Source organism: Callospermophilus lateralis, chromosome 5 (genome assembly GCF_048772815.1).
Source record: "Callospermophilus lateralis isolate mCalLat2 chromosome 5, mCalLat2.hap1, whole genome shotgun sequence".
Taxonomy (NCBI): domain Eukaryota; kingdom Metazoa; phylum Chordata; class Mammalia; order Rodentia; family Sciuridae; genus Callospermophilus; species Callospermophilus lateralis.
The window spans coordinates 123864937-123891449 of NC_135309.1; the positions used below are offsets into that span (position 1 = coordinate 123864937).

Below are 26513 nucleotides of genomic sequence, written 5' to 3' on the forward strand. Positions count from 1 at the left end.
CAACCCAAAGAAGCAAAGATAAAAATGACCAAATCTCACTCAGAACTGGGAGTAATTTGGACTTCTACCAACCATCATGGAAAACTTTATGATTCACAAGACACTGGGTGGAATAGCAAGAAGAGTACTGAGTAGTGAGAAACATTTGCCCACCATTAGGCTAAATGCTGCTCTGATCCTGCCTAAAATAATCATAAAAGTAAGCCTCAATAGGAAGACATTTTCCCAAGTAATTTATAACACAGAACATATATCTCAAGTTATGTACAGGAATGAAACATAAGACCAATGACCAAATTAGTAAATAAGGATGTTAAACATTACATAACTATATTCTACATGCTCAAGAAAATAACATGTTAAGTAGAAACCTAGAAAACACTGAAAGACCTAAGTTAAACTTTAAAAATGAAAAATGCAGTGTCTACGATGAAAAACATAGGAGAAGAGCAGATTTGATACTGCAGAAGAGTTATGAATAAACTTGAAGCCATGGCAATAGAAACTACCAAAATGAATCAAAATAAACACCAAAAAATAATAGCAAGTAAAATATCAGTGGATTCTGGAACAACTTAAAGTGGCCAACTATGATTGAAATCCTCAAAAGACTAGAGTGATGGAAAAATATTTTAAAATTTCCCAAATTTGATGAAAACCATAACAAACCCTCAAATCTAAGAGGCCAACAAACTCAAGCACGAGAAACAGAAAAATATCATGTAAAGTCACAACATGGTCAAGCAATTAAAAACTAAAAACAGCCAAACAACCAATCAAAGTAGTACGTAAAGAAGCAGGAATATACTTTTACATAATGAAAGAAAAAGTCTAATATATCAAAACAGATCAGAAAATAACACAGACAAAAGCGGTAATAACCAGTACATTTAAAAAGTTTTCTAACTGTATTCCATACTTTCAAAAAACTAAAGGAATGTTAAGATACATGGGATATATTAAAAATACAGGTTTGAGTCATAATCCTGAAAGATACAAACCTGAACACTGTAATTCTTAATGCTGAAATCTCCCAAAATCAAAATGCCCCAAACTAAAAATTTCAAAAAGGTAAAAGAAAAAATTTCAAATTCTTTAGAAGATGTTTATGTACATTTGTAAGGAAATCTGAGAAATATATAAAACACAGAAGAACACTTATAGGCCACTTTACATAATATAGCAGGCTATATTAACATATTATTTTTGTGAGCATAAACACTCAGACGTATTGATAGATGCATGGGTGTAACAATTATGAGCAGATGAACCATAATAGGTCAAAAAGTAAAATGTATATCACTATGATTAGTAATTGTGTGTACTCAGCTTTTAAATTTCAATCATTTGACATAATGTAATAAACAACCCATCTTTTTAAGGAGACCTATCAAAAATTGATAGGTTGCCACTCCATGGGCAGTTTGCCCAAAGAATCAAGATCTCAAGAAACTTTAACTTTTACAAAGGCAGATGTACAAAAAGGATGTCTCTTTTATTTACTGATAAAGTTTCAATGTTTTTCTGTTCAGGGACAGTGCTTAAATACGAATCAATGTTGCAGTAATGCACTTTCAAATAATTAAATTTTCAAAAAATGCAAAACATAAATTAGAGTTTTCTTTATTTAATTTATTCTCCAATATTAGAAGTGAGGCAAAGATGAAACACAGAGCATAACTTTTTTTTTTTTTTTAATGCTGGAAAATAGTGGAAAAAAAGGCTGAAGAATATATAATTCAATGGCAGTGCACTTGCCCAGTATGATCATTTGCCTGGGTCTAATGGCAAGAAACACAAAAAAGTGGGAAAAAAAAAAGCTAAGAAAAAGAAAAAAAAATTTCAACATATAAAAAACTGCCTATAGGGACAGATTTTGGGCAACTGTACCAATGTAGTCTTAAGAGCTGGCCAACTTTCATGACTGTTAATTTTATTTCCAAGCATCATGTGGCTATCACAGCTGTTTTTCCTCTTTTAGGCACATCTCTTCTTAAAGAATATGTTCATATTCATTCTCTATAAAGCAGATCTTCCTCACCCACTTGAGATTCACATACTCATCTCCACTAGAAACACCCTCATTTTAAAAACATACAGAATTGTGCTAACAACAGAAAACACACTAATTCCTTCCAAGAATTCATCCTTCTACAACTTTCATGTAGACACTTTTTCCCCATTGGAAACTGTGGTTTTCAGGATTTTGTCAAATTTTTAACTTTTGGGATTTTTATTTTTTGGGACTGATCTTCAGGACTTTAGGGATTTACATCTTCCAGGATTTCAATACTCCTGAAAGACTATGACATTTAGGATTGTACTTTATGGTATTATGATAAGGAACAAAAAATAAATAAGTTGGACTTCTAGCAAAGAAAACCACAATATCTGAAATTTTAAAATAAGGCATCTAAATGAGATTAATGGCAGATTTAACAATTCAGAGGATTAATGAATTTGAGATGCTGTATTAGAAATGACCCCAAAATAAAACATTAAAAAAAAAAATGAACATAGAATCAGTAAGTTGAGATAACTGTCATAAAGTAAGTAGAGTCCTAGAAGGACAACCATGGGAACACTGCAAAAAACAAACCCGAAATCCATGAAAACTACACTAGGGTGTATCATAAGCAAAAATGTTTAAAACTAGTGATAAAGATAAAATATTTAAAGCAGACCCAGAAAAAAAAAGACATATACAGAGAAACAAAGGATCTCAGAGAATTTTTTTGGTCACAAACTGTGCAAGTCAAAAAGGTGATCTTAAAAATATTAGAATTCTAACTAAGGAAAAATATCTTTTCAAAAATGAGAAAGACTATTTTAGATGTATACAAGTTAACATAATTTCTCATTAGTAGACTTACACTAATATTTAAAGAACTTAAATATTAAATATTTAAAGAATTTCTTCATGCAGAAGGAAAATGACACCACACAGAACTTGGATCAAACATAATTTATCAAGATTTTAAAAACATTTTACAAATATATCAAATAAAAAATAAAAAAGATTGTGGGATACAGCTAAACCAATGTTAGATGAAGTTTACCTCATTAAATTATGCGTATGTTAGGAAAAAGATATCTCAAATTAATTACCTCAACTTTTTATCCTAAAGAAACTATTAAAAGAGTAACTAAAGCCCAAAATTAATGAAAGGAAGAATAAGATCAGAGAGAAAGTCAATAAAAAGGAAAAGAGAATAGAGGAAAATCAATAAAATCAAAAGCTGAAATTTTAGATTAATATGAATCAACAGACTTCTAGTCAGATTAACCAAAGAAAAATATAGAAGTAAACATCACCCTGTTACTAACACCAGAAAAAGACATTATAATAAAACTAAAAAGCAATACTCTTCAGGAACAGATATAAAAATTAACAAAAACTAAACTAACCAAATCCAACAACATAGTAATAAAGACCATCATGACCAAATGCTTTTCTTAGAATTATTCATCATTTGAAAGCCAATCAACATATTTCATATCACAATAGCAGGACAAAAATCAAAACAAAAACATATCATTTCAATACATGACCCCCAAAAAAATCAGACAAAATCTAGTACAGAAATATTTTTATATGCATACATGTGTGTGCACACACATATACATACACAAATTCTGCAAACTAGGAACAACAGAAATGATCTTCCCCAAACTGACTGGGGTATCTATGAAAAACCTATGGTAATGTTCTGTTTAATAATGAAAAATGGAATGAATTTTCCCTACTACTTGGAACAAGGCAAGGATGCCTTCTCTTATTCCTTTCTAGTGATTTCAGGATTTTATTTAAAAATAAAGTTACTTACTCAGCACATACAGTTTTCCCTGCTGATGTATGTGCAGATACTAAAACAGACTGATTGTTATCAACACACTGAATGGCTTCTCTTTGGAAAGCATCAAGAATAAACGGGTACTCCTACAAAAACAAAACATTAATATCTGCATGAAAAAAACCTAGCTATCATCAAGAGAAAGACTGCTGCCAAAAGCATTCTGGGAGCATTTCTTTATGATTTTATTTAGGAAATATACCACCTACAAGAAAACATTAGGAAGAGTAAAAACACTTTTTTTCCAAAAGGCATAAATTACTCTTCTATTTAATCTTTTAATTATTACATTATATTTAAATAATAATAAAACAATCATTAGTATTTACAAGAAACATGCTGTATGACAGGCACTGTGCACCACATTTTCCATATATCATAATTAATCTTTACAACCCCTAAAACAGGTATGTATTATTTCAGAGAAAGGTACTCTAAGACTCTGAAAAGTGTAGTCCTTTACTTCAGTTTATTCAGCAAAAGCAGAATAAAATAACTATGAGGCTTTAAGAATTCCAAGCTTACTCCTACATACTTCCTTTTTTTATTTCAGAAAATTACCTGGAAAAAACTACCTCAAAAATCTGCTAATCAGGGGTTGGAGTTGTGGCTCAGAGGAAAAGCGCTCGCCTAGCATGAGTGAGGCACTGGGTTCGATCCTCAGCACCACATAAAAACTAAATTAAGGGTATTGTGTCCACCTACAACTAACGATTAAATGTTTTTAAAAAAAATCTGTTAATCATTTAAGGTCTATCAGGACTTCAAAATTCATCTAATAAAATCAGTCTGTTTTTCCAGAACCTCTAAAACTACAGCACCACTTACAAATGTGCATTTTTTTCTAAAGAAAGGTTGACAACTTTCATTAGATTCTTTAACAAGGTTAACAATCACTATTCCAATGTTGTAAAATCTATCGCATAATTCTTAGTTTCCAGCTTGATTATATATTAATATAGTTCCCACTATATTCTTTAGCTGTCATCTTTCTGATACACACACACACACAAGGAAGTATAAAAAAATTTTTTTAAAGATTTCTAAGGAAAAAGTCTCTCAAACTTTATAAACTGTGTTATCCAAAGTCCATACCTTTGCTGCTTTTCCGACTCGAGGTTTAAGTGGTAAATAATCCTCATCTGCAGGAAGTGCAACCTGATGTCAAAATTTAAAAAAAAACAAACAAAAACTTACTGATATTCAGCACTTCAAAAATCAACGATGGTTTGAAAAAAATCAGAGTGATCAACTAGAACATTTCCAATAGTCTTAGACATAAAATTAACTACCCTGCCTAACAAAGCAAAAAGGTCACCAAGCTACAACAGTTAAAAATACCTCTACTAATTTTGGTCTAACAGTAATGTAACTGAAACTTGTAAGGTTATCTCCCTGAAGAAACTGTATTTATTAAGAAACTGTATTTATTATTTACATTTTCCATACCTGACATTAAAAATACTCAAAAAGGTTGAAGAATAGAAAACGGGATATCACCACAGGAAAGAAAAGTCTAGGGAATAAAATGATACCTCTGATTGCTTGGAACAGGAAATTAATTTCCTTCCAGTAAAGATTAAGATCTGGAGTTCATAATGTACCCAAACTCTCAAGACTTAAAAAGATTAATATCACCAATGTTTACACATTCCTAACCATACACTAGGAAAGTAAACAATTAGTGTAAAAATCCACAGGTTAAAGTAAGGTACATACAGAAATTAGGAATCATTTCTAAATGTCAAAACTCCGATTAACAAATATTGAATAAGATTGATTGCTTATTTATTCTATAGATAACGTGAGTAGAGTTTCAGTAAGGAATGACTAATGATCGAATAATTAAGAAAATATGAAACTTAATGAATAATACCAAGTATGAATGATGTGTCAGAAGAAAAGTGATATTCAAAATGAAATCTATAGAGTAAAACCAGAAGTCAGAATTTGGTAGTTTATACAGCACAATTTATAAAAATTAACCTAAGAAATATTTTAAACAACTCACAAGTAAACAAACATGAGGGATATGAAGTGTTCTCACAGTTTTTCCTTTAAGATTATATATTTCTCTTTATTATGATTTCAAGACCAAGTTACTAACTTTGATTCCTTGATAGTTTAACAGTGTGAAAACTTCTGGGCTGGGGTTGTAGCTCAGTGGTAGAGCCCTTGTCTAGCACTGTGTGAGGCACTGGGTTCAATTCTCAGCACCACATGTAAATAAATAAAATAAAGGTTCATCGACAACTAGGAAAAAAAAAGAAACGAGATCCTTTGGTATAGCCCCCCATCCCCACCACATCTTGTATGTATGATGAATCCGAGTCTATCCTAGAATACCCAACCTTTGCTACAATAAAAAAATCAATTTTCTAGAGCTGAGTATGAAAGTTAGGCCTCAAATCATGGTGTGATCCCCACCAAGGTATGCTCAAACTGGTAAGCCATATCTGGCTAAGTTAACTGACTTCTACCACATCTCTCCTGGTACTTTCTAAGATATGAATAATGAATATCAACAGTAAGCAATTAAGAATTTAACATTCCTGAGATTTAGCACCAAAAACAAAATTATGTTTTTATTTCTATAAGAATCAGAGTTGTGTTTTTATTGTCTAAAAACAATCTGAATAATAACAAAATAACAGAGGTAGAAAAAGAAGCACATAGAGACTAAGGAGTCAGAAAAGTAGAACACAGTAGAATGATCAAGAATTAAATACTTAGTAATTAGTCACTAGTGATTTTTACCAAAGCAGTTTCAAAGAAATAGGGAAAAATCTAATTGTGGTGGATTGAAAGATAAATGAAAGGTTAAGAAATCTAACAGGGTTTCCTGAAGCAGACAACTCAATAGCAATTCTAAGAAGGGACTGTATCTCTTTTATCTCTTCATACTCAGTATGCAGTAAAATGTACCTGGCACTCAAAAGATATTGTTGAATGAATAACTATAACCAGGGAGAAAAATAATACAGTACATATAGTGGATGAAAAATAATTTTCAACAAAAGAGAAGCTTTTGAATGTTCAGATGCTGACAGGAAATGGCAAATACAGAAAAGGAAACTCCACAAGCAAGGGAAAACAAAACTGAGAAAGTCTCTTTGAAGACAGGATAAGATATAGTCAAGATCACTGGCAGAACAATCATAGTTAGCCTGAAGTGGTAATGTATTTTTCTTTTGGTAGATAATGACAGAGACAGACAGGCTTGGTGATAAGAGGTTATAATACTTTCCAACTCAAGCCTCTACATAAAGTAACTGATAAAGTTACCTGCTCAGAAAGTAAGAGAGGATGATAGAATGGCAGAATTAAAGATAATCACAGAGCACAGGGAAACTTTTGAGCTCTTCAATGCAGGAGATATAGTCTCATAGACATTTTTTCCTTTCCTCTTTCCTGACTTTCATAAGCCCAGATAGAATAGAGTCTAAAATTAAGAGTGAAATGAATGATCAAATTGGCATTACATCTGAAAAACTAAATATTATCTAAGGAATAGATATTTAAGAACCTAACGTTCTAGTAAAACAGCTATTTTAACAGATAAAGTTCTAAATCCATATAAAACCCATTTTTTATTAATTTGGAATTTTTCTGCTCATTCAATAGATACTTTAAGATTCTCCAGGGGGCTAGGATTGTGGCTAGAGGTATAACGCATGCCTAGCATGTGTGAAGCACTGAATTTGTTTCTCAGCATCGCGTATAAATAAATAAAAATAAATATATACTTAAGAAAAATATTCTCTAATTACCAGTAATAACTTGCTATATTTGAAATAAAAAGAAATAGTGTCAAAGTCCTGACTTAGAAATATAAATCCTCCCTTCTAAATGGACACTAAAAGCCATCAAAGATCACCATCTTGTGGCAGAACAAAGAAACTGCAATTTATCAGTCATTGGAGCAAGACATGAAATATTAAGTGACCTGCAAAAATATCACCATTAGTTGACTTTAGGAGTATAAGAATAAACAGATACTAAACATCTACTCTGTGCTGAGTATTCCAATGAATTTTCTTATATGATCTTTACTAACACTTCAAGAAGTAAAACCAATCATTCCAATTTTACAAAATCAAAAGACAATGTTCAAAGAGGTTAAAAAATTTACTTAAGACTGTAGCTAGAAAAAATGTTGGGCTAGCTTCTGAACCAAGACTTTATTACAAAGCTCCCACGTTCTTTCGCTTGACTATGAATTGCCACAAAAACCACTTATTGTTTCCAAGGCCTTCAGGGTTAAATTACTTGCTGATCATCAGACCACAGAGTACAAAGAAAAATCCCACTTAGGTTACTAATGCAGTACATGTCTTTTGTGCTTACCTCATGTGTACATCCTTCAACAGTTTCAACTGATTGTACCTTAACTCTGGGCATCAGGTCTGCCAAACTTAAGAAAAAAAACTGTTAAAATTACACAAATTGTTTTTCTATAAATAAGCCCCCATCTGTATTGTTAAAGAAAATGATACTACCCAATTATCAATACTTCATATTGGAAAAAGTTGTACTACTAATACTCTGAAAATCTGTCACATTACTCAAATGCATACTGAGAATTCAACATGTTCCAGGAATTTATTATAAACAGAACAAATAGACCACCAAGAAGATTATATTGAAAGAATTATGTCAGTTTAGTTCCAATGACTATTTTGAACAGAAAATACCTCTTCAAAGTACTGTCATTCCTTCAAAACATGAAGCTGGTTATAAAAATCATTACATAACACAAAAGATAAAGTAGTCTAATTTACATGTTGCTATGATTTACAGAAATGTTTCTTCTCATCAAAATCTTGCATTATGTTTATTGATGACATGACTCGAAAAATTCAAGAAAACTACACATATTTCTGTGCTAGAGTCAATAATCATACTTATCCATGTATCTGGACAGAACCCAATAATTACAATTTTATTTTATTTTTTTAGTTGTAGTTGGACACAATCTTTATTTTATTTATTTATTTTTATGTGGTGCTGAGAATTGAACCCAGGACATTGCACATGCTGGGTGAGCGCTCTACCACTGAGCCACCACCCCAGCCCAGTAACGAAGATTTTTAAACTACCAATATTACACACTAATTTTGGGTAATATTATGCACTAGCTTGGGTAAATGGTACATATTAAATATTTAAGTGAAACATCTACCATCATTTGTAGCAGATAATTTTACTAGTTCACTGGTCCAAAAAAATCTCAGAAAGAATAAGATCTTCATGGTAGTGCCTAACTAGAATATAATACATAAAGAAAAAAAATTGCAAAGATCATCACCACAACTAAAATTAGGTCAACCAAAAACACTGGTATCATTGTAGAAAGTTAACAGCTTTCAAAATCTGAGAAATTCAAATACCAAGGAATATTCAGCCATATATACCCATGGGTCTTGTTCACTGACAAGAGTCTTAGGATTCATAACCACTCTACTGCTACATGCGACAATAAATATCTAATTTCTTCTAATGGTCCTTCCCACTTATTCCTTCCACTGGGTCAGTTTTATTCTTCTCTCCTATTTTACTCTTCAGTTTTATTCTTCTCTCCTATTTTACTCTTCAGTGATCATCTTGAGACAAAAATAAAGGAAACATAACTTATCCTTAAAAAAAAAATCAGGTTTCAAGATTCTTCTCCCAAAATTGGCTCTAAAGTATCAAAATATAAATCATTTCTATATTGTCTTCCAATTCTCCAAACTTACATAAATGTGCTATATTTACATGTTTGCATAGTATATAAAGAATATCATGTTCATTTTCCTAACTCAGCAAAAAGTATACTATAAAATATAATATATTTGGCCAACATATATGGGCATGTGTGAGGCCCTGGGTTTGATTCTCAGCACCACATAAAAATAAATAAATAAAAATAAATATACTGTATCAATCTACAACTAAAATAATATTTAAAAAAACAATATATAAACAATTTTAAAAACTGCATACCAAATTAAGAGTTACTAACATTTACTATTGTGAATATATTACCTTAAGTCTTCAGTTACTGACTCTTCTATCCTGGGCTTCTTTCCAAAAATGGTTTCATCCGTGCCTTCAAAATCCGCATCTCTCTTATTTTTTCCACTATTAGTTGACTCTGATTGCAATTTGGCATCAAAACGTTTCCTGAATGGAAATATATCAGTTCTTACTTTAAGGGGAATACTAAAAACTACTGCTCCATGTATTGTAAACACCGTTAAGAAGAAAAACATCATTACTTAAACAGACGAATGGTGCAAATCAAAGCTCAGAATACTCTATAACTAGTAAAATTGAACACTATTCCTTTTTTATTTCATATTTTCTTAGGTTTATTTTAAAGTACTTTTTTAAACTCAGAGTAAAAGAAATGGTCACATAAGTTTTTTTAAAAAATTTATCAAACAATAAATTTGACCAAAAAGAATTATAACCAATCAGACTATAAACCCAAATTGAGTTACAATCTACCAAAGAACTAGCCTGTAATCTGGGCTGGGGTTGTAGCTCAGTGGTAGAGCGCTTGCCTAGCATGTGTGAGGCACTAGATTCAATTCTCAGCATATAAATAAATTAAAGTCCACAGACAACTAAAAAAAATTTTGGAAAAAAAAAAATCAGCCTGTAGTCTTTCAAAGACTGCAAGCTCATGAAAGTCAAACAATTGGTCCAGGCTACATGAAACTAAAAAGACATGACTACCAAATTATGTACTCCAACAGAGAATCCCTTTCTTATAAAGGACATTAAAGTAATTGTCAAAATCTGAATAAATCTGTAGATTATAATACTATGTCAATGTTAATTTCCTAATTCTGATCACTGCAATCTGTACTGTAGTTATATAAAAGAATGCTCTTATTTTCAGATAACACTGAAGTACCCAAGAATTTAGAGGTAAATAAGCAACATGTCTGCATCTTAATCTAAATAGTTTCTTATTCAAAATAGTTCAAAGAAAAGTATAAACATACAAACATATATATATACACACATATACATACATACATATATGTGTGGGGAGAAAGCAAATGTGGTAAAAATATTAATATTTGGGATATTTAGGTGAAATGTATAACGATTTTAATACCATTCTTACGGCTTTTCTGTAAAGTCTAGAATTATATAAAAAATAAGACATTCTGCCAGCCTCAAAAACTTAGTGAGGCCCTAAGCAACTCAGCGAGATCCTGTCTCTAAATGAAATATAAAAAGAAGGGCTGAGGATGTGGCTCAGTGGTTAAGCTCCCCAAGTTCAATCCCTGGTACTAAAAACAAACAAAAGACATTTTTAAAAGTACTTACACTATCTGAATGACATTTAGATATATCTGTAATAAAAATTGAGCACTGATTGTTTAGTACAACCAATTGTTGTTATCATGCCTGGAGAATAACACATGCCAAAGAGAAACGCCTACTTTTTGACTAGGCTTAAAACAGAATGGTGGCCAGTCACGGTGGTACATGCTTATAATTCCAGCACTCAAGAAAGTTTTATTTGGAGAACTATACAAAAGCAAATTAACATTAATTCCTAATGTGTTAAGTTTGGCTATATGTCATAATAGAATGCATGTATTATTTTTGTTCATTTGTAAATACCTACAATACTTGTAAAGGAATTGTTTTAGAATACCTGGGCAACCTGTTCAACACCATAAAAGGCACTGAACTAAAATGGTGAGATACACATGCAAAATGTAAAACCAGGGCTGGGCATGTAGCTCATTAAAATATTTTTAAATGTCAAAAAAGGGGAAAATACATGTAATTTAGATTGGAGAAACAATATCCATAATATAAAAGGGCTTCTACAATTAAGAAGAAAAAGACTAACTATCCATATTTTCTAAAATATGAAAAAAAAATGACCAACTCACAAAAAAAGGAAATCAAATAGCTTCTGAACATAAGAAGTGATGCTTTGCTTTATTCATATTAAGAAAATTATAAATTAACAGTAATTGAAATATAATTTCTCATATATTGGATAAATAAAAATCTAAGTTCATCATACTCTATTTAGGAAGGCTGATACACATTCAAGGGAAAATGAAGGTCATCTCCAGAGTGAGAAGCAGCTTTGACTTGGGCTGGATGTACAATATTTATAGAAGAGCTGTATCAGGGGCCTGACTCGGAGGTGGATCCAGGGTGGAGCTGCACAATTTTGTACCAATGTCCCCTGCACTTGTCTACTTCCCTCATTTTACAAGGGCAGGGGTCAGCAGCTTGTTCCTAGAAATTTATACCTATGCTTTCTACATCTCAGTGGCCTATGGGTGTTTTCCTTTAAGATTCAGTATTTCTCTCTCTATATCCTAAATCCCTATCTCAATCCCAGTCTGGGGCAGAAAATGTTTAGGCAATTCAGACAATCTTTTGCAGAAAGCACCCTTTAATCCCAGCAATTTGGGAAGCTGAGGCAGGAGGTTCACAAGTTCAAAGCCAGCCTCAGCAACTTAGTGAAGGCCTAAGCAACTAAGCAAAACCCTGTATAAAAATTAAAAAGGTTATCTAAGAATATAATGTGGCTCAGTGGTTAAGTGCCCCTGGTATTCGCCCCCCCACCAAAAAAAAAAAAGAAAAAGAAAAAGCACAAGTAATTAAAACTGATGGAGTTTTTGATGTAAGAACCAACATGCAGGGTTCTCACTGATCTGTGATTGGACATCTATGTATCAGAAATAATAATAAAAACAACTTGAATGAATGTCCATTAACAGATAAATATGATATGCCCACAGAACAGATTAAATAATATTCAATTCAAGTAAAATTCTAGAAAATGCAAGCTGTTCTATAGGAACAGATCTGTGTGGTTGCCTGCAGGAAAGGGTATGCATTTCAATGGAAAATCAAGAAACTTCAGGAGGTAATGGAAATATTTCAATCTTGATTGTGGTAATGGTTTAGTGTACTTCAAGTATATAAGGAAGGGAGGAAGGCAGGTAGAAGGAAGAAAGGCAGGCAGGTGGGCAACCACACAAAAGAAAGGATGTTCTCAAGGAATTCATTTCTCTAAAAACTGAAAAGAATCAAGCATTAATTCTGCCTTTTCTTTACAAATTATGATTCAAGATAAAGAGCTAATATGGGAATTTTTTTTAAGAGAGATTACAGGTAACTCAAGCAAAAAGAAATGATAAAAATAGAAAAATCTCTACTTTGCAACTACTAATGAAATAATGGGTTTAGGCAACCATTAGCAGATGCTAAAGCAACTATGTGAAAGGCTGATGAGGGATCTTAGTTAACATTATAACCTACTGATTAATGGAATGGAACAGATAATCTGCATTTTATGATGTAGGGCAACAGACATACATCATGCCACTATAAATTATTCTTATCTAAAACAAAAGAACCTGAATCTAATCAAGTCTCCAGATTACCACTGCCAAATGAATTTGCATATATATAATGTAAGCTATGTATAAATTCAAAATTTTGTAATCATTTTAACAGATTTAAAACAACAGGTAATATAAATTTTAATTTGTTTTACTTAACCCACTTTATGCAAAATATGTTAATTATAACCAAGATAAAAATTAATGGGGACTGGGGTTGTAGCTCAGCGGTAGAGTGCTTGCCTGGCATGTGAGGCACTGGGTTCGATTCTCAGCACTACATATAAAAAACAAATAAATAAAAGTCCATCAATAACTAATAAAATGTTTAAAAAATTAATGGGGTATTTTACCTTCTATTTTCATATTAAGTCTTCAAAATCTAATGTTATACTTTTTGTACATCTCAGTTCTGACAAGCCATATTTTAAATGCTTCATGTGAATAGTGACTATTGGACAATGGTGGAACTAGATATAAGTTAAAACTAAAGTAGTACTTAGGAAGGAGAAACAAGTTAAATGACTGTCTAATAAAGCAATCTAGAATGTGGGAAACTCTCCAGAACAAGTGGCCTGGTTTCTTCTCTTACTCATCCTTCCTAAAAGAAATGTATGACAGGGGCTGGGGATGTGGCTCAAGCAGTAGCACGCATATGTCGCTGGGTTCCATCCTCAGCACCACATACAAATAAAGATGTTGTGTCCGCAGAAAACTAAAAAAAAATTTTTTTAAAAACTCTCTCTCTCCCTCTCTCTCAGTCTGTCTCTTTCTTAAAGAAAAAAGAAATGTATGACATAAAGAAACAAGAGGGAGATTGATGGAGAAAAGACTTAAGGAGTAACAACTAAAACAGTGTACCGGCTTTGTCTGGTTCCTGATTCAAACAAACTGCCTACCAAAAAAACCCCTTAAAGACAATAAAAGAAATCTCACTATGGACTGAGTAGACGCTATCAAAGAATTACTATTAGTTTTGTTTTTGTTTAGAGGGGGTGGGATGAAATGAATACTGAAAGAGAGAGAAATAACATGATAGGTAGTATTTGATTTAAAAGAGGGTATGCATGAAAATAGATTTACCATTACTTGATATTGCTGAAACAAAGGTATAGGTACATGATGTTCTTTTTATGTAACATAAGTATATGTATATAGTTTGATAATCTCCTAGTATGGGTGGAAATAGATTTACCATTACTTGATATTGCTGAAACAAAATTGTAGGTACATGACATTCCTTTTACATAACATATGTATATATACATATATATATATATATACATATATATATATATATACACATACATACATATAGTTTGACAATCTCCTCGTTTTAAAAGCATTTGGCCTAAAGTATTAAATACATAAGGACAATTATTATTTTGGGAGGGAATACTGGGGATTAAACTCAGGGGCACTCAACCATTGAGCCACATTCCCAGCCCCATTTTGTATTTTATTTAGAGACAGGGTCTCACTAAGCTGCTTACCATCTCACTTTTGCTGAGGCTGTCTTTGAACCTGGGATCTTCAAATTTTCACTACAGTTTCAGAATATGCCTTACTGCTTTAGAGACCAGATAGAATTTCACATTATACACAATGATTATGATCCCAGACAAACTAGATTCTTTCCTAAAATGCCTAGATGAGAAAGCCTAACTTAAAGTCCTGGTAGTAAAAAAAAAAAGAAAAAAAGTACCTGAAGTTACTAATGCTCTGTATTTTCTTATATATTTCCTTTCTCTAATGTTCACATATTTCCTAATAAAATTAAAAATATAAATTAACTTTCTTCTATATTTCAGATTACTAAACTTATCCCTACTGCACTGCAAACTAGAATAATTATATCTGTGAAGTAAAGTATAAAGTTGGAAATCATACATATATTATTTTTGTAATACTGTAGTTGCTCACTTAAACAAGTAACTATTGAAAAATACTTAAGCTCCCCCAAACTTTTCCACTTCCTTCAACTCAATGAGAGGTGAAAACTATTTTTCACACTCCGGGTTTTTCTGCTATCCCTCTAATCTCTCTTTGGTCTTAAGTGTTTCTCTTGAAATTCTCTGCTGTGTCATTATACTCTCCCATAGGGATCTCCACCTCAACCAGCACCAATTCAAATAACATTATTGAGATAAGAGACTGCCAGTACTACAGGTCTGTCTCTCTTACAACCCTCATTAAAATTACCCAATGTACATTTCCATACGGATGTACTACCATTGCTTCACTTTGTCTCAAAACTTCTAAATTTACCTATTTTCTTCTCCCTGACATACACATTTTAAAAACCTGTCTCTTCTGACCCCCCCTTCTGTTGTTCTCCTTAATTTTGTCCTTGACAAAAAGTTCATATCTTTTCCTTCCTGCTCCTACTTCCTGAGGTTCTTTTCATCTCAAAACTAGACAAATGAAAATACTTTCCAACCTACTTTCATGCCTTCAGTGTCTACACTCTTAAAATATACTTTGCCAATCACTAACCAAGTAATTTTCCTGAACTATACTTTTACTTATCCCATCCCCAAGTTAGGAAACACTAATTTAATTTACTATTTCCTCAATCCAGAATATCCTGTTATCTAAGCTCCCCTGAACATCACAGATATCTCAAACTTATATAGCGCTTAACTGTACATACCGTTCATTTTATGTCCATTGCTGACTAATGCAAAGTTACAACTCTTTAAAATGTGTTCTGCCTCCTTAGAAAATTCCTCAAGAATGAAATCATGCCTAACTCATTCACCTATTTGGTATTTTCCAAGCAACAACAAGAATAAATATTGTTAATTAGTAACGAACCACCTTATTTTCCATAATTCAAATAACAGAATTCCGTTGTTCTGCTATAAACACTTTATGGTCGTTATATGCATTACTCTACACGTTCAGGGTCTAGTAATTTTAAATATTTTCTAAATAAACTCCTCATAGCTTGCATTTATTTGGTTTTATTATGTACTAAACTCTTGTTAGGAGACTAACACATATTGTCTCATTTAATCTTCATGACAGCCTAAGTGGTAGACATTATCAAATTTCCATTTTACGGGCGAGAAATCTATAGCGTGGAGATTAGAATCTTTCCCTTGTTTCTATTTGTCCTTTAACCCCCACGTTATCTAACCTCCCCTGAACATCACAGGGGATGTTCTAAGCTTCTTTGACCCTCACCTAGTCATCAATTTCGTTTATAAAAGATTACGTGCAAGGAGCTGGGCATTTACCCAGAACCTAAGGGAAATCTCACGGCCCGGCGGCGCAGATGGGAGTCAGTACCGTGGGCCAAAGGAAAGAGCTGTGGCAGCGGCTTAGGCTGCCTGGCGATATGGGGGAAAGCCAAGACCGGGTTTCCCCCAATCAGTATTATCCTCCCTCTCTTCTTCCAGAACCCCTTCACTTTCCGACTTCACTCACAGTACACACATTTTGTGCTTTTCCCAAGAATCGTGTTTTCTGCCCTCGGTACCAAGAGAAAAACAAAAAAACAAAAAACATCTTGGACGTCTTCCTTACCCGGCCTTTTCTGCAGACCCTGGCAAGCCCTTCCATTTTCCCTTCTCCTTTTCTTTGTCTTTTTTGGTTGCGGCCGCAGTGGTGGAGTCATCTTCGAACACGCTGAACAGCTCATCCCCAAACGCATCCGCCATCTTTCCGAGCTCAGACCGAATCTTCCTTTTACCCACGAGGCCCCGCGACCGCCACGACAGTGACCCCAGGCGGAGGCTCAACCGTGGCCGGTAGGAGACAAAAGTAATAGAGTCGCACGACCGAAGGAATTTCTCTGTTTTTATTTTTTTGTTTTGATCTTTCCTTTCCTTTTGGATTACTAGTGGATAGACAGTTCAGTGGTTTTAAAGAGATCGCGTACCGCAGCACTCGGTAGCGGGCATGCGGCAGGTTCCCGAAGCGGGGTGGGGGGGCAAAGAGGCGGAGCCTGGTGAATCTGACCAACTGAGTGAAGCAGTCGCCCTGGTCTGAGAAGCCCGGATGGAGAACGCTGGGTGGCGGCGCGGGAGCCGGGTAATGTGAAGAACTCTCGTGGGTTCTGCTGTGGTGGAGGCCAGACCGAGACCTGGAAGAATCTTCTGCTAAAACTGCAACAATATGGGCGGTAAGAACAAGAAACACAAGGCGCCGGGAGCTGCGGCGGTCCGAGCCGCGGTGTCTGCTTCCAGAGCCAAATCTGCAGAGGCCGGAGCTGACGGGGAAACCCAAAGCAAGAAGCCAGGGGCCAGGCCGCCCCCTGCCGCCGCTGCCGTCACCCGGGAGCCCCGAGTCAAGCAAGGTACGAGGAACTCTCCACCCAGAACTTTCTACTCCTTATCCCCAGGAAAGAACCTTCGAACCCGGGCGGACCATCATGCTAAAAATTTATATCTCCCACACCCGGAGCTGTTAACTCCTGGCCGCCTTTCAGATAAATCTAAGCTCTCTGAGCCTCCAGAATTCCTGCAGTAGCACTGTTGCAGCCTGACCTTTCCCTTCTAACGCACCTTTTCTTCCAAGAACAAAGTAATTGCATTTCTTGCTGTTTCAATAGGGATCCATTCTGAACCATCAACCCAGCTGGCTAGGCTGAGGCAGAGACAGGTAGTAGTGGAGTTCTACCTCCTCGTGCCTGCCCCATTTTCTTGCCTGATTTTTATCATGTTTAGTAATGATGTAGTACCCTCTATGCTTTGGAAAAATCAGTACTTAATAGGAATTACAGTACTTACACACTGAACATTAGTGTAACCTATTGCAAAATTATCTTCACTCTTATTCCGCATCCTTGCATTTTTTGCTTACTCTGTACATTGGTTTGAAAACTCACCTTGGAGATGTCCAACTCCTGCTGCATATCTGCAGGCCACTATTAAGGCGGATTTCAAAAGATGAAATTAATACACTGTTTCCTTCTGCTAGCTAAGCATGTGTGTATACGTGCATACACACAAATACTTAGGCATCTGGAATGGGGGGGGGGGGGAATGAAAGGAGCGAAATGGAAACATTGCCTCTCCTGCAGCTTGCCAGTCAGCCTAATGTCAGAGATAGGCATTAACTAATCACACAGATAGGCATAATTGCTTTATAATTGGTAAGTGCTGCAAAGTGTGGGGAAAGTTTAATAAGATAATCTAATTCTTATGGTGAGGAGCAGGAATTGTGAATGATCTCAGAAAAGGTGACAAGCTGAAAGATCAAAAAGATGAGAAGTTAACTTGATAAGGGATGACAGAAATAGTAATCCAAGCAAATAGTAATGAACAACATGCAAAGATTTGGAGTCAAGAACGAGTTCTTGAGGAATTCATAGAATATGAGCATTGCTAAAGAGGAAAGGAGATGAGACTAGAGAAACGGGCAGATACCAAACCTTCAGCTAAAAGGTGGGTAAGATTTCTTTACCCTGCAGTTTGTTATCTTTTAACTATAGAGTTGTTATGCTCGTCATTACCAACATGTAGAATTTCTCCTATAATTTGTGGTAATTTTACTCTCTGGATCCACATCTTGGTTTTCCCTTTGTCTTTTACTGAAGTTTCTTTGAATTCTTTTAACTTTCTGATAGTCATTTGTTGTATTCTTTGACTCCTATTTCCTCCACTCTCCTCCAAAATGTGAACCTTTCCCAAGGTGTCTATCCTTTATAATATAGATCCCTCCTCCAACTCTCTTAGGAGAGTTCACCTATTTCCATTACTTCTGTCTTTTCTTTATAGGTAATTTTCCAACATACACCAGCCTTGCTTTCAAGCACAAATCAGCCATTTCAGCATTAACTTGGACCTATTTTTTTGCAAGCATCTCAAATTTAACATGGCTAATACTAAACTGCTCTTTTCTCCACAAATTAACTTTTTTTCTACTTCCTTATTTCTCTTTTTCCACATAAGTGTTTATCCAAGATCAAAAGTAACTTTAAAAAATATTTTTATTTGTAGATGGACACAGTATTTTAATTTTGTTTATTTCTTTTAGTTTTTTTATGTGGTGCTGGGGATCGAACCCAGTGCCTCATGCATGCTACTCAAGCACTCTACCACTTAGCCACAACCCCAACCCCAAAAGTTACTTTTGATGCTCTCTGTTATCCTTTGCATTCAGTCTATGGCCAGGCTCTGTGAAGTCTTCACTTGCATATCTGTTCCTGTATACTCTGTCATTTTTCATGTGCTGTTACACTCTAGTCTAAATATTCACGAATTCCTGGAGTACCAACAGAGTCGCTTAATGGGTCTACCCAACTTTGTTCTGTTTTTCTCCTCTAGACTCCAGTATATCAGCATCAGATTGATCTTCCAAAAATGTTGCTTTGATCTTTATAGTTACCATTCTCTTCCATGGCTTCCTCACTGACTTTGCAGGAAAATCCAAGTTATTTATCTAATATTGATTGCCCGTTTTCTGTTCTCTCAACTAAAAGGCCCAGGGGTCACTCCAGATAAACTGGGCTAACTGGGCTGCACGAAATAACCACACAAGAGACACAAATACCTTTTTGTTTGGGGTCTCTATGACAGCTCCTGACCTTAAGGATCTGCAGAAAGAGCTAGAGCTGGGGCTGACCCCCTTTATTGAGGAAAAGCTATTCAAATGAGGCAAAGGGTCAGGTTTCAGGGGGTTGAGTCTATCTTCATGATGTCCCCTGTCAGCAGGTTGACTGACACCTGGGTAGGCCACACCCAAGGGTACAGTAAGAGAAGGGGACACACACAAGGCGCTTCCATGGAAGATTCTATCCTAAACAGGGCAAGGGGTTATATTACAAAGGAACAGGTGAGCATAGCTTCACCCATGGGGCTGTCGCAAGACACACCCATGGACAAGACTCCCACCCTCGGACCCAAGAAAGGTGGGGAAAGCTCTGCCACATTTCTGTGACTGAGGGCCTCAGCACCCAGCCGGGGAGTGTGACTTAGTCACGTGTAAGGTTGGTCTCCCACAGTTGATGATCCTCTTTCCAGTCTTTGTATTTTTAGCTGTAATAAATCTGGTACATTCTGTTTTGTTTTGTTTTTTTAATTTATTTTTTATTTTAATTATATATGACAGCAGAATATATTACAATTCATATTACACATACAGAGCATAGTTTTTCATATCTCTGGTTGTATACAGAGTATATTCACACCATTTGTGTCTTCATACATATACTTAGGGTAATTATATCCATCTCATTCCACTATCTTTATTACCTCCATGCCCCTCCTTTACCCTCCCACCTCTTTGCCCTATCTAGAGTTTCTAATCCTTCCATGCTCCCGCTCCCAACCCCGCTATGAATCAGCTTCTTTATATCAGAGAAAACATTTGGTATATGGTTTTTTGGAGTTGGCTAACTTCACTTAGCATTACATTCTCCAACTCCATCCATTTACTTGCAAATGCCATGATTTTATTCTCTTTTATTGCTGAGTAATATTCCGCTGTGTATATATACTACATCCATTCATTGACTGAAGGGCATCTAGATTGGTTCCACAGTTTATCTCTTGTGAATTTTACTGCTATAAACATTGATGTGGCTGTGTCCCTGTGGTATGCTGTTTTTAAGTCCTTTGGATATAGACGGAGTAGTGGGATAACTGGGTCAAATGGTGGTTCCATTCCCAGCTTTCCAAGGAATTTCCATACTGCTTTTCATATTGGGCACACCAGTTTGCAGTCCCATCAGCAATATATGAGTGAGTCTTTTCCCCCACATCCTCTCTAATACTTACCGTTGTATACTTTTTTTTTTAATTGATTTTTAAAAATAAATAAATAAATGACAGCAGAATGCATTACAATTCTTACTACATGTGTACAGCACAATTTTTCATGTTTCTGGTTGTATATAAAGTATGTTGACATCTGGTGCATTCTTATTGCTCTAAATGAAGCTATTGGTTTTCTGCCATTTTCTCTTTGTGGAATGCCATCTGTCTGTAGAACATCTATCAAAACTCTATAATACCATATTAGGTATCAACTCCTTTTTTAATTCATCCTGATATCCTTAACTATTGTCTTATGGTTGTTTATATCATGCTTTTTGACAGTTAGGTCTTGCCTTATGGTATATGAGGGATTACATATTTTATATATCCTACAAAATTATGGAATATATTTGATATGTATTAATATCTTCATCCCTAATGTTATGCAGATTGTCACTCAAAAGAATCCATGGATAGGTGATAAAGAAAAATTCAAAGAAATTATCAAAGCCAAGAAATCAAGAAAGGAAAAAAAGACAAGAGGTTATCTACTAAATTTGTACAGAATTTTTTGTTTGTTTTCTTTTTGAATCTTTTCAGATAATAGGCCTACTTTGGAGAGAGAAAGTGGTAAGGCACTCAGTTCTTTTTATTTCCTCACACAGAGTTGTTCCATTTCTTTGTATCTTTCTAAATACTTTGAAGGATTGTACATAGCAGAGTATATCAAAATTGTGCTGTACTCTAAAGGTATAAAACCATTGGTGCCACCAAATGGGCTTTTGGCACAATTTTGGGTATTCTTACCCTTTTGTTTTCTCAGTTCATCAAAAAAGTTTTTGAAGAGCTACTAAATGCCAGGCAAAATTTTACGCACTGGGGTACCATAAGAATAAAACATCACTGCTCTTGAGGAACTTACATTATAGCAAGGCAAGGAGGAAAAATGGTGGGGACATTTTGGGGGCAGAAGATAAAATCTTTTCTACATTGGATGCAGTAAGTGTTGTGGAGTTTTCATAAAAAACTGGTTAGGTGGAATAGAGAGGAAGGTGTGGAGAGATTCAATTTTTAAGAGGGTGGTCAGGGAAAGCATCACACAGAAGGTGATATTTAAGCAAAGGAGGCGTATTAAGTTTTATTACCCAAATAAATGGGTGGAGAGCATTCTAGGCAGAGGGAACAGTTAAAAAAGCCTTGAGATGTAAGACCTTTCCCTACTTTGCCCTTTCTGAGTCCTCTTTGTCCTTTATGTTTCTGTGTTTTTGCCTTAGAAGCGTCACTGCCTTTAGTCTACTTATAATTAGTTCAGCAGCTTTGTCATGGTATGAATGAGACTAAAATAAGAGGCTCAATAATTTTTTTCTTCCAACAAAAAGCGTTTCTGAAAATCTGAATTTATTTAAGAATTAAAATCTTAAGAGGGAAGTAATACTGGGAGACTGATGTCATGAATAAACTCATAAAATATGTCATTTTAAATATTTGGGGGTGAGATCACCAAAATAAAACATTATGTGAAGGACAGAAAATAGTAAAGTTTAAATGAGATGAGAAGGAAAGTGTTAAATGACATCTGAGGCCTAGGAAGGGTCCAGACCAAAGAAACTGAGAAAATCAGTTTCTTTGCCTCAACTTCAATATAATAAAATTTTAAAAGACAGTTATAAATGTTGTATTATTCCATGACCTTTCAGATTTATAAACTTGGAACTCATAATACTTTTATCTTGGAGATGCTACATACCACCATTCTTCTAGTTAGATTTCCTGTAACATTTACTACTTGCAACACAGAACCAAATTTTACTGGAAAATGTCTATATGCAGTAAGGAAAGTAACTGTCAAGCACTTTTCTTGGCAAAAGAGTAAGAACCAACTTCATTCCATGGCCTACTGACTTAGAATTATATTTAAACTTAGAGTTACTAACTTAATAAGGTTGAATATCTCATTTATTCTGGCACCTTCACTTTTTGCTGTGTAACAGAGTAAAAGCTGAGGGTAGGAAGTGTTAGTTAAGTTGACATTCTGAAAATTGGCAGCTGACAGGAGAGAAGAAGAAAGAATCACAAAAGAGAAAATTAAAGCAGTCTCGGAAATCAGTAAAACAGAAGCTAAACATTTTCAGTAGTTTCTCTAAGATTCATTACGTATTCATTAAGTATTATATTTGTAGTAATGCATCATAAAACTTTGGATTTTGCTTATTGTACTTTGTACTATGTCAGGAAATATAGATACATTTTAAATGGAGGATTTTCATCAAAAGTTGTGCATTCCAAATCTTGGAATCTATTCATGCTGGTTAAAGAAGCCCAGTGGCTTAGGAGGCTGAGACGGGAGGATAACGAGTTTGAAACCAGCCTCAGCAATGGCGAGGCACTAAGCAACTTAATGAGACCCTGTCTCTAAAATAAAATACAAGATAGGGCTGGGGATATGGCTTAGTGTTTGTGTGCCCCTAAGTTCAATCCCCAGTACCTCCCCACAAAATGGTATATAGGCAGGAGAATTTGATCACAAGTTTAAGGCAAGCTTCTGTAGCAAGACCCTGTCTAAGAGCTGGGATTATAGCTCAGTGGTAGAGATCCCTGAGTTGAATCCCCAGAACCATACACATACACACAAAGAAGGGTTATAACTGTGGATGATAAGTGTGTGCTTGAGCTTACAATAACAGTTAAGACTCTTCAAAAATGCACTCTATGACTATTGACATGAATTTATAAGAGAAACTACTAGAAATAAGGTAAAGTCTAAGACTAGAAGAAAACTAACACTATTATAGAATTTTTATTATCTTTTAAAATATTCCAGGGAGCCTTCAATACCTCTTATATGACTGTATAGCACAGCAGAAATTCAGGAAACCACAAATATCCCTTGTTCAAACTGCCCAAAAGTAAAAGAACAGTAGTTACTTTCCAATAGTTACCTTCAAAAAGTTTTTTTCTTTTAAAATGTCTAATTATATTAAATCTTACAGAATTTAATATAAGCCAAAGACTTCGATTTTTGAAACCATAATAAGCAACACTTAAATTTGATGTTTAAGTGTCTCAAAGTGAAAAAAAATTTTTCCTTATTTTAGGGTTTATAAAAGTAAGTAGGTAGCCGGGCGCAGTTTCACAGGCCTGTAATCCCAGTGACTTGGGAGGCTGAAGCAAGAGGATCGCAAATTCAACACCAGCCTCAGCAATTTACCAAGGTGTTAAGCAACTCAGTGAGACCCTATCTCTAAATAAAATACAAAATAGGGCTGGAGATGTGGTTCAGTGCCCCAGAGTTCAATCCCCAGTACCCCCTACCCCCAAAAAAGTAGCTAGGTTTTATAAGATTCTGGTATTATTTTTTTTAATTTTTTTAGTTGTAGATGGACACAATACCTTTATTTTATTTTTTTATTTTTATGTGGTGCAGGGCATTGAACCCAGTGGCTCACGAATGCTAGACAAGCACTCTACCACTGAGCCACAACCCCAGCCCCTCTGGTATTATTCTTAAATTGTTACTTGTCTTTTCTTTTGCTCATTTTCTCCTGAGTGTCAAGTGGAGTTTTCCAGAGGATACGTGAAGTGTGTTATTATGGTAGACTGAATGCAGAAACCGATATTATTGACTGTTGCCAAAATTCATATATTGAAACCCTAACCCCTAGTGTGTCTGTATTTGGAGAGGAGATCGCTAAGGAGGTGATTAGGATTAAAAGAGGTCATAAGGATGGGGTCTTGATTCAATCGAATTAGTATCCTCATAAGAAGAGATTTCTCAGAGCTCAATCTCTCTCCAAGGAAGCACAGAGGAAAAGTCACAGTGTATAGCAAAATAGTGGCCACTTGCATACCAAGAAAAGAAGTCTACCTACCTGGCAATTTAATCTTAGTCTTCCTAGACTCCAGAACTGTGAGAAATAAATTTCTGTTAGATAAGTCACCCAGAAGTCTGTTGTATTTTGTTAGGCAGCCTAAGCTGACAAAGATACTAGCTATTAATTAGATTTGTTGCATGAGTCCCTAAATTCAATTCCTAGCACCAAATATAAGGGGGCGGGGGGTTTGCAAAAAATGGAAACTATTTTTTTAAATATAGATATATATTAGTAAATATATTATTTATATTAACAGTGGGTTTATTATTTTTTAATTAATGAATACTTGAGTTTTCCCTGTTAATTTATAATGTAGTAAATTAAAACCCATATAAAAACTATCTGGAATCTCAATTTTTAAGAGGATAAAGAGATCATATGACCAAAAATTTGCAAATAGTATTTATTCCTTCCGGGTTATTCATTGTTAGAGGACTGAGAATATACAGTGTTTTTTTGACTGGAACAGGCTTGGCAACTGTTGGGTTGAATTAAGTAATATCCACCTGGTATCTCAGAATGTGACCTTATTGGGAAAGTCTTTTCAGATGTAATTAGTTAAGGATCTCAGTATGAAATCATCCTACATTTAGAGTGGGCCCTAAATCCAATGACTAATATCAAGAAAAAAGAGGAATATTAGGACATGGGAAGACATAGGAAGGCCATATAAAGAATTAGGCAGAGATGAATTAAACTATCACAAGCCAAGCAACACCTGTGGCTACCAGAACTTGGAAGAGGAGAGGAAGGAATCTTGCATAAAGCAAGAAAGAGCATGGTCTTGCTCATACCTTGATTTTTTGCTTCTGCCCTACGAATTTTTGTTGTATTCAGCCATCATGTTTGTTATGATTTGTTATGGCAGCCATAGGGAATTAATTCAGCAACTTTGGGCTTGAGTTCAAGGAGAAAAGATGATGGAAACGTCTACTTCCATTTCACTCCTACTTTCAAGGAAGAGTGTTTTGTCTTCAGAATTACCATCTTCTCTCCCAACAGTCTCATATTTTCCAAGAAGTTGCCTTAGCTAAGTGCCAGGAAGAAAAACATCTGATTAAAAAATACAAAGTTAATGATGGATTTAACCTGAAAGATATATAGGCATTTGTAGTTCAAGAGAAACTGGTTAACCAAGAAGAATGTTAATTGATAAAATGGTTTGAAAATTTAGAAGGGGGTATTACTAACTACTAGATTGCTGAGTTTGGTAAAGTAGGGGATAGCTGAAATTCAGCATACAATATTTACAGGAAAATAATATAATGGATATTAATCATTAAATTGCCTTAACTATTTGTTACATACAGGTCCGAAAATTTATAGTTTTAATTCTGCAAATGATTCTGGTGGTCCTGCAAATCTGGATAAATCTATTTTGAAAGTGAGTAAGTTTTTAAGTCATTTCAAGAAATGTTCCCTTTAAAAAAAAAAAATCCTTAAGTATAAGAAAATGATGGGTTATTTAAAATTTTTATGCATAGTAATCTAAGAACTAATTTCTACTAATTAGAAATAAATCATACACATATGTTGAGAGGGTCTAGAAAAGTATCAAGTTTCTAAGCATGGCATACGTAAAATCCTTTCAGATCTGACTTAGTATACCTTTCCTGCCTCTTTTCCACTTTAAAACTTTAGTTTGTGGCACATTCATTGTTTCCCCAGATCCCACATGATTTTTATGCCTTTAAGCCTTTGCTT

At 34.6% G+C, this 26513-nt stretch overlaps 2 protein-coding genes across 3 annotated transcripts in view; one reads left to right on the top strand and one right to left on the bottom strand.

Moving 5' to 3' along the window:
* The window catches only part of Mtrex (Mtr4 exosome RNA helicase), a 97215-nt gene extending 80082 nt beyond the window's left edge, over positions 1–17133 (bottom strand). The window contains exons 1-5 of one of the 2 annotated variants that reach the window (XM_076857286.2): positions 16763–17133; positions 9882–10019; positions 8202–8268; positions 4950–5012; positions 3828–3940 (exon numbers count right to left, since the gene is read on the bottom strand). In XM_076857286.2, the coding sequence (XP_076713401.1) occupies positions 3828–3940; positions 4950–5012; positions 8202–8268; positions 9882–10019; positions 16763–16896 (515 nt within the window). In that variant the 5' untranslated portion in view covers positions 16897–17133. Of the gene's footprint in view, positions 1–3827; positions 3941–4949; positions 5013–8201; positions 8269–9881; positions 10020–16762 lie in introns of those variants that run through there. The other variant, XM_076857287.2, reaches the window with a different exon arrangement.
* Positions 17134–17224: 91 nt separating this feature from the next.
* The window catches only part of Dhx29 (DExH-box helicase 29), a 44731-nt gene continuing 35442 nt past the window's right edge, over positions 17225–26513 (top strand). The window contains exons 1-2 of the mRNA XM_076857285.2: positions 17225–17534; positions 26120–26193. Of these exons, the coding sequence (XP_076713400.2) occupies positions 17354–17534; positions 26120–26193 (255 nt within the window). The 5' untranslated portion in view covers positions 17225–17353. The remainder of the gene's footprint in view (positions 17535–26119; positions 26194–26513) is intronic.